This window comes from Passer montanus, unplaced genomic scaffold (assembly GCF_014805655.1).
Source record: "Passer montanus isolate IOZ18808 unplaced genomic scaffold, ASM1480565v1 scaffold25, whole genome shotgun sequence".
Lineage (NCBI taxonomy): Eukaryota > Metazoa > Chordata > Aves > Passeriformes > Passeridae > Passer > Passer montanus.
In genome coordinates this window covers 3476652-3485563 of record NW_024367149.1, presented here as the reverse complement: position 1 = coordinate 3485563, position 8912 = coordinate 3476652, and the positions used below count along the sequence as shown (strand labels likewise).

At 58.4% G+C, this 8912-nt stretch overlaps 1 protein-coding gene across 2 annotated transcripts; it reads left to right on the top strand.

Moving 5' to 3' along the window:
- Window positions 1-1109: 1109 nt before the first annotated feature.
- On the top strand, window positions 1110-4396 carry LOC120503315 (selenoprotein Pb-like). 2 transcript variants are annotated; one of them, XM_039711756.1, is made up of 5 exons: window positions 1110-1258; window positions 1967-2189; window positions 2302-2514; window positions 2651-2786; window positions 3399-4396. In XM_039711756.1, the coding sequence occupies exons 2-5, from the start codon at window positions 1981-1983 to the stop codon at window positions 3642-3644; spliced, it is 804 nt and encodes a 267-aa protein (XP_039567690.1). In that variant the 5' UTR covers window positions 1110-1258; window positions 1967-1980; the 3' UTR covers window positions 3645-4396. The 2 variants fall into 2 exon arrangements, with proteins under 2 accessions (XP_039567690.1, XP_039567691.1); XM_039711757.1 differs by having other exon boundaries at window positions 1114-1253.
- Window positions 4397-8912: the final 4516 nt, after the last annotated feature.

Here is an 8912-nt window from a genome sequence, read left to right as displayed (position 1 = left end):
AACGCGCTGCCCGCTGCGGGTGCCGCGGTTTGCGGGCGAAAAGCCGGCCAGGCTGAAAGCCGCGGGCACCGCGGCTCGGGAGGAGCCCAGGGGAAGCGCCTGGCAGGCCGTGGCCTGGGCTCCCTGCGGCACAGCTCGTGTCATTCCCTGCCAGCCCGAGTCCCAGGACATGAATGGGGAAACGTGTCCCTGCTCAGTGCTGGGGTACCCGGTGGGGACTTGGGGGGAACAGCGTGCGGGTGGGGGTGACAGCCCTGCGCAAAGTCGGGTGTCGGTCATGAGGGGCTGCTCACCAGCCCAGCCCATGGCCCCACATCCTTGCAGACACTGCTGGGCCCCTCAAGCCGCTCAGCAGCGATCCCCTCTCCCCCTGCTGTTTTCAGACGAATTCCCATTCTGTGTGTGCCTGGGATCATGTTCTGCCCCTGCTGTGACTGTGGCTGCTTGCCCTTCCCTGCCTTATCATGTTTTTGTACGGATCCCAGGTACAATAAACTAATCAAATATTTGCAGAGATGTCCTTGTGCTGCCAGAGTGGTGAGCTCCTCTTGTTTGGTTGGGGGGTGGACTCCAATGTCGCTGTGATTTCCCAAGGAAGCACCGACACTGCCACAGCCCCACCAGTATGGGGCCGGACAGGAGGCATGGAACTGGACACTGGGGAGTTTCTGTGGGGCCAAGCTTGGCCTGAGAACGGCCATGGGCACAACAGAACAGCCTGGCTTTTGAGGTGACACCCCACAGGGCAGGGAGCTCCAGCACCCCGGTGTGTATGGGAGGCACCACCTTTTTGTCTGCTGAGATGGCACTGGTGGCTCCTGTGGCACCTATGCAGGCATGGCGCTGTTGGAGGTCACCCCATCGTGGTGGTGCAACCCTTTGGTGTAAGCAGCGTCCTTGGCACGTCCCCGGGCCTCCTGTGCCTGCGAGGTTTGGAGCCGCTGTGTCCATCTCTCCGTGCAGCACCGCCTGTCACCCTGCGGCGTCAGCCCGGCACCAGGCACCGCTTTGCTCCGGCACGGCTTGGGCTGGGCTGGGCAGCAGCGCCCGAGCCCACATGGCACCGACGGGGACAGAGCCTGCCTTGTCGAGGCAGGCAGCGGTGGCCAGGGAGCAGTCTCCGCTCCAGCCAGGCTCTTCTCCTCCCTCCTGGGCGGGGAGAGTGGTCAGGAGATAAAAGGGGGACCAGGGCCAGCTGGAAGTTGCTGAAAGCTGCTGGGGCCCGGAGCGAGGGAGGACGGCAGCGAGGAGAAGTGCGGTATCAAGGGCTCGTTCTCGCGGGGAGAGGGCTGGGGAGTGGGGGCACATCCACCCTGACCAGATCCTGCAGCTCCCTGCTCCCTCCCCACACAATCCCCTCCAGACCCATATCCTCCCTCTTGCCCATTGAGTGTGCAGGGTATTAAAGGGATGGGGAATATCCTGGGGTGGGCAGAGTTAGGGGGCTGTTGGAGAACAGGGCTTCAGGCAGATGTTGGGAGACTCAAGGGTTTTAAAGGCTCTGTGTACCCCCAAAGCACTTTGTGAGGCACCAAGGACTCTCAAGGTGACCTGAAGGTGAAACCATCTCTGTCCCAGTGACTGCTCACTGGCAGCTGAGATGATGAGGGCTGTATCCCTGCTCTCTTCTGGGGCAAGGGCAGACCTCTCTCTGGGGCTGGATTTGTTTTGAGGGATCAAAAAATGGAGAAGGCTTGTGGGAGGAGGAGCACCTTCACTTCTTGAGATGTGGAGTGGGTGTTCACTGCCAGGGGAGAGCAGGATGCTGTGGCACTGGGTGCCCACACAGGAGCAAGGAGCCCAATTCCCCACCTCATCCCCTTTTCCTTGCCCCCTGCGATGGAGGTCCTGGCTCCCAGTGCCAGGATCAAGCTAACACTTGCCTGTCCTGGAGCTGGGTGCAGGGAGGTATTTTGGGGTTGCAGTGGATCTGGGAGGAGAGTAACACCCCGTGCCCATCTGCCAGGGCCGGGGTCCAGGATGGGGCTGCTGGTGCTGGCCCTGGCCACCTGGCTGGGGCTGGGGCTGGCCTCGGCCTCCGAGGAGACGGCCAACAGCAGCCGGATCTGCCAGGAGGCACCGGCCTGGACCATCAATGGCTCCAGCCCCATGGAGGGGGCGGCCGGGCAGGTGACGGTGGTGGCCCTGCTGAAGGCCAGCTGACAATTCTGCCTGAGGCAGGCCCACAGGTGAGCCGCGCTCCCCCTCCCCACGGCCACCCCCGCACCTCGGGGGCGGACGGCAGCCCCTGTCCCGGCAGCCCCTGCCCCGGCCGCCCCTCCCAGCGCCTCCTTGCCGCAGCCTCGGGGGCCTGCGGGAGCGGCTGGCCCGGCAGGGCATGGCCCAAGTCCGCTACATGATCGTCAACGAGAAGGCGCCGCTGTCCCGCGCCATGCTGCCCGAGCTGCGGCGCCATGCCCCGCCCGGCGTCCCCGTCTTCCAGCCGGAGCAGGAGGACCCTGACGTCTGGCAGGTCCTGGGGGGTGACAAGGACGACTTCCTTGTTTATGACCGGTGAGTGTCCCCCGACTGGCCTGAGGCTTTACTGGGCGTTACAGAGCGTTTGCTGGGCTTCCACAATCTCCTCTCGTGGCTGGGCTGAGGGGGTTCCAGACCCCGTCTGGAGCCAGGCCGTGACTTCTCCCCTCAGGTGTGGCCGCCTGGCTTTCCACATCCAGTTGCCCTTCAGCTTCCTCCACTTCCCCTATGTGGAGGCAGCCATCCGCTCCAGCCACGTCAAGGACTTCTGTGGCAACTGCTCCCTCTACCCCAACACTACCCAGGAGGTAAGAGCGGAACGCTCGCTGCAGCCGGGATCCCTGCTGTCCTTGGCACTGCACATCAGCAAAACCAATCTTATCGCCATGCTGGGGATGGGCTCTGGGTTGGCAGCTGCCCTCAGATGTGTTTCAGAGGGAAGGTGAGGGAAGGTCTGGAATAAGGGCACTTAAATAGGTCAGAGCTTTCCGGTTGAAAAGGAATTGACTAAAGGGGTCATATCCCATGTCTGGAAATGCTAACTAGGACTGTTCCCGTATAAGAAAGGGCAGGCAGTGGATGCAGAGGTGGCAAGCTCAGAGCAAAGAAAAGGCTGTAGCTCTGCGCTTGGCAGGAGATTACTCACTTCCCAGGAGAGAAATACATCCAGAAATACTGAATGCTAATTCCCATTTCTGGACCACAGGCAGCTTGAGCCAAGGCTTGTGCCCTATGTGCTCCAGCCTCTCTTGTCCTCCTGTGCCCTGGGCCAGGGCTGGAGAGCATTTGCTCTGACCCACAGTTTTCTGATTGATGAATGCTGCTCTGCCTTCTTCCCAGTTCAAGCTGTGCTCCCAGGCTTTCTGCTGGGTTCTGTGGGTGTTCCCATACCACGCCAGCCCTTGTGTTACTTTCCTCAGGCTAACAGCACCCTGGAGGGCCTTGCAACCCCGAGCTCCCTCCCTGAACACGAGGGGATGGAGTCAGAGACCCCCATCCACCACCACAAGCCCCTCCATCCTCACCACCATCATGAGGTCAACAGCGAGAGAGACACAAACCCAAATGAGGACCACAAACCTGCTACCCATGCCCACCACCACCACGGAGACCATGGCCAGCTCCACCACAAGGGGAAGAAGCAGAAGGAGGGGGATGAGGATTAAACCAGGATGGGCAGCCTTGCAGAACCCGGTAGTGTGCAGACGACCCCAACTCACTTCACAGAGGCATGGAAGGACTTGCTTTGGGCTGCTGGTCTCCAGCAGCGCTGGTTTAACAACTCCCTCCAGCAAACCCCCTGTGGGCTGCCCTCCTACGCTGTGATAGGGATGGAAATTCCCCTCGGACCCTGCTCAGTGCTGCATTTTCAGCCCCAGGGCTCAGTTCTGAGCCTTCATCTGCCGCTGCCTGCCTTTCTGTGCTCAATGAAGCCCGCTGTGCAAACCAGGAGGTCCCTGGTCACTGCTGGCTGACACTGCACAGAGCAGCCGGGCGGGGCTGGAGGGGCCAGAGCTGGGATGGGAGCGGCACTGCTGACATCCTCTGCCCATCCAGACACTTCTCGGTGTGCTGGGTTTCCTGGCCAGGGAGCGAGGGGAGGGACAGCGTGTGCCCCGCAGGACATGGTCCCAGGGGACTGAGGGCACGAGGAGCGGTGGGATGTCGCAGCTCCCCACGGTACCAAGCCCTGTACCCCGTGGCTGTCCCATCCCACAGACCGCGCACACGGGTATGTGCAGTGGGGCTGGGTGGCCGCAAGATGGTGGCCTTGTCCCCTCTTGGAGACCCAGGGGCTGTGTGCAATGGGCACAGCTCGGGGAGGACACGGTGAGGATCCGGAGGTCTGCCCTGCGGGTAAGCGAGGTGGGAGGGCAGCGTGGATGTCCGGAGTGCGAATAAAACCTCTGTGAAGTGACCACTGCTCCGTTTGGCCTCTGGTGGCCCCGGGAGGGGTCTTGCTCAGCACCGGTCTGTGCCCTGGGACAGGGAGGGACACAGGGCTGGATGCAGACCCCAAGGTGCAGCAGTCAGACATGGTTTACATCCCCCGAGCAGAAGTTGGAGGTAAAGGGGTTGAAGACTGAAGAGAAGTCTTCTTCAAGAGAAGACCCCATCTCCTACCTTCTGGCTGCCTCCCAGGGTGGGAGTCCAGGACATTAACACTGTGCTGCTTGGAGGATGTTTGGCTTGGCACCTCCATACCTGGCTTGTAGGTGTGATGTTGGGGTGCCTGCCCCAGGCTGCTGCTGGTCCCCACACGCAGTCCAAAGCCACCATGGGCATTTCTCCCCAGTGCCCAGACCAGTCCCCATTGCGGGCACATCGTGGGGCTCCCCACCCCAGGCAGTGGGTGCTGTGCCCCTGGCAGGCAGTCACACCTGCTTGCAGTTTGTGGTGCCCCAGGCCTGTCTCTGCCCTTTACTCCAGCTCCATCCATCATCCCACACAGCCCTACTTAGCACCTCTCCAGACCCTGCAGCCTGCGTGGGGAGCAGAGAGATGATTTTCTGCTCAGTGTTTTCATGGTGCTGTGTGCCAGTGCTGGGTTTCTGCACCCTGTCTCCGCTGGAGGATGCTCTGCACAGTGACTGGGACAAGAACCAGGGTGAAAAGGAGCTGTTCCTCACAGGGATGAGAGCAATGGGATCAGATGTGTCTTTCTTACCAGCCAGGCTTTCCCGTGGGGTGCTGGCTGAGACTCTGTTCCCCCTCCTCCATCTCTCCTCCCCCTTCCTCCTCTACCTGCTCCCAGTAGCCTGCAAGGGCACCTCTGTCTGCTGCTCCTGCCATCAATATTGAGGTTATCTTTTTCTTCTGGCAGCTGCTGTAATTGAAACAAAGCAGGCCGGGCCTCACGGGCTCGGCTCCTCTCGCTCATTTTGCTGGTGCTGCTGAGACAACTAATTCATCTTATCGATGCATGGTTGGCCTCTTTTCCACCAGATGCAGGCAGAGCAGTCTCCCTGCCATGGCTGGTAGGAGCAGACTGTGTTCCTGTGATGTGCTGCTGGGTGCTGCTCTTATCCAGCCTCTGGTCCTTGGCTCGCCTCAGCTGGGTACTGGCCACCAGCAGAAGATGCTAGAGGAGCCAGTCAGGGAAAGAGGTGCAGAGTGGAAGGATGCTGATTACTTTAATCTCTTTATTTTGCCTTCTGATGCATTATCAGCACTTGTATTAAATTCCACATCCTTTCCTTGCGCAGCTCCTAAAGGTGTCCCTGCCAAGGAGGTGACAGGGGATGAGTGGGGCGTACATGGATTTGCATTCCCTCACTGATGACCAGTGCTGCAATTAGCCATGGCAGAGAGAGGGATCCCATCTGGTGCTGGGTGTGTAGTCCACTTCAACAGCTACCATTTGGTTACCTCCTAGCAGACAAATTTCTGGCCCTGAAAGCTTGGGTGGGCATTTTGCCCTGGGTAGAGATATTGAGGTGTGGGAAAGAGCTGTCACATTGTTTGGATGAAGTCCTACATGATCAAGCAGGGGCAAGGCTATAGGGGAAACTGATCCTATTCCATATATTATTGTCCAAAGACCTGAAGGGTTTGGGGTGCCACGCTTGGGGCCCCTATGACAGGATTCACCCCTGAAAGATGCCAGAAACCTGGAGCTTTGCAAATCCTGTCAGGGTCTGTACTCCTGTGATGCTGAGGGAGAGCTTTGCTCTGGGTGGGGTGGAGAGGGGTTGTGGGGGAGGAAACAGGCTCTCTACATCACCAGTGTCTTGGAGAGTGATGGTGTAAGTAGAGTCAGAGAGCTCCAAGGAATCCTCACCTGTTGGGGGGCTGGCTCAGCTGGGGGGTCAAGGGCCAGAAACAAGGGCTGACTTCAGGTTCTAGCAGTCCTTGGTACCCCGTTATCTGTGGCTGTGCCACCACCTGGAGGAGGGTGCACCATGGTAGCCTGGTACCCATGGCTGTGCCACCACCCTGGAGGAGGACAGATGTCAGTTTCTTGTCACATGAAGCCTTGGCCCTGTGCTGCTCCTGCCGAGGGCCGGGCAGATCCTCTCGGGAAAGGAGGAACAGCCAGTCCTAATGTCAACAGAGGCCTCTTGTGCAGCGATGCTGTGTCAAGAAGAGGAATGGGTCCCTCCTCCTCCGCCCATTCATCTGGCAGCCGGGGCTGGCGTGCTGCCAAGCCAGGCTGCTTTGGAAACATTTCATTGAGGAGGCAGCTGAGCCTAGGAAAACAGAATGAAAATATACAGAGGGATCACTGTTGTTAGGCAAAATAAATGCAGGCGGCTGCATTTTTGTCCCCCAAGTCCAGCCCAGCCGGGCCCCTCTGGCTTCTCTGGGGTCAGGGTGGCTGCTGCTGCCTGGGGGTGGCAGCCATCCATCTCCATTGTGGGTTAGGAGCTGGGGAATGAGACCTGGAGAGGTCATCCGTGGCTTTGGCCAGCTTGCTGATGACCCTGGTGAAGAGGCCCAGATTCATTTTGGTGTAGCGTTGCCCAAGGAGATGGGACAGAGCAGAGAAACAGCAGCAGGGATGAGCCAGCAGCAGGGATGAGCCAGCAGCAGGGACTCGTGGTCCCTGCGTGGCCCCCAGTGCAGGGGGGTTGATGGAAATGATGCAGGGGCTGCAGAAGTGAGTCAGATTTTGCCCATGTTCATCCCCATGTCCCTCTTCAGCACCAACCATGGGACCAGGCTGGGCAGGAGGCCCCCAGCAGGACAGAGTCCAATCCCTGTGTTTTCAAGGCCCAGTTGCTTGGTACAGCCCATCTTCTGTCTGCTGGCAGAGGGAGAGCAGAGTCATCCCAAAGCAGCCCCCAGGGACAGAGGGTGAGGTGCCTCTCTGACTTTGGAGCAAAGCTGCATACAACAGGTTTGCCTCTCCTACCTGTAACCTCTCTCCTTCCTCCAAAGGCATTCAAGCCACTCCATGGCCATTTGATGACCTACAAGAGACTCACCCCAGTTCTTTCTCTCCCTCCTGGTGGGTCCAGAGTGATTTGGGGGAGGCAGAGCTGGAGCCCCAGCCCCATGGGATACTAAGGCTCTCACCCCTGCATAGCTTTCTGTGGCATCACCTCCTCTCTTTGCCCGCCCAGCACAGTCTGGTTCTGTTATTTACAGCTCAGATCAGGGGGTTGAAAGAGCCCAGTGTGAGCAGAAAAAGCCCAACCCACACTCTGGGAGAGACATCTCACCACGCCAGCTCATGCGTGGATTCTCAGGCAGGTGCCCAGGGCTGAGACTGGATCTTGCCCTGCTCCTTGTGTTTGTAGGAGCTTTGCTAAGACTCAGGCTCCCTCCTGCTCTCCTGCCAGGAAAGCAGACAGCAGGATAATACTTTTCTGCTGTGTGAGGGGTGATTTGCCGTGTGTCTCTCCACATGGCTCTCCTGGAAACAGGTTGACTGTGAGGCTGGCTTCCCAAATCCCGCTGCTGAGAGCAGCCTGGGATGATGGCAGATGTGACAGTGAAGGCCCTCACTGCAGCTGAAGAACCACAGCTTGGTAGAGCTGCCAAAATGTCTGACTCCAGTTTCCCATCCAGCTGGACCCTGTGATCCACTCGTGTTCCAAAGCCAGGGCAGACCCCATACTAAAGGCTAACAGAAGTGTTGTTTACCCCTTGCTTTGCCATCATTTATTCATACTCTTGCAGCCTGAAATAATTATCCCCCATTTAATTTAGCATCCCTAACTCAGGGGTAGGGACTTTAGTGGCTGAAAGAGGGAGGTGGTGGCTCAGGAGGGTTGTTTTCTGCTGAGCTCAGCCCTTAGACAGCCAGCCTGGCTGGGGTGGACATCTCTCCAGTGTGGGACTGAGTAACTTTCTGGAGCAGTCTGTGCTTTTAGGCTCTGTGCTGGAGAGGTGGCTGTTCCTCCTGGAAGCCAAGGGTCTTCGCCCAGTAGCTCCTCTGTGCTTAATTGCTGTCTGCACAGCAAATGCGTTTGCTGGAAGGGTGCTGAAATCTCTGTGGCAAGACAGAGGCTCAGCACATTGTCAGTCTTACAGGGGCTGGGGGAAAGCAGCCCTGGCAAGCCAGAGATGTAATGTCATGTGTGGGGGAAAGAGAACAACAGCTTCTGACAACCAGAAATCTCTGTCTGGGTACAAGGGGGTGTCTGGGTCTGCATCATCTCAGCCTGAGCAACCACAGGGACACACAGGCAAGTCAAGCTGTTCCTGGATTGACAAGAGGGCTAGAACAGCCATCCCACACCTGATCTTGGAATTCAGCCTGTGCTTGGAGAGGGGAGATGGTACTTTCAGTCCTTGCATTTCTCTTTTGAGTACACAGACAATTGCAGTCACACCTGAAGGAGGTCTTTGAGCTTGTCAGATCTGGAAAGTTTCATAAAATAACTGGCTGGCTAGCAAAAAGCCACTTTATTAGAGTCCCTGCTGGAAGAGGAGCACAGCAATAACTCAGCGCTAATGAATCAGTGGAGAATCCACAGGGGATTTGA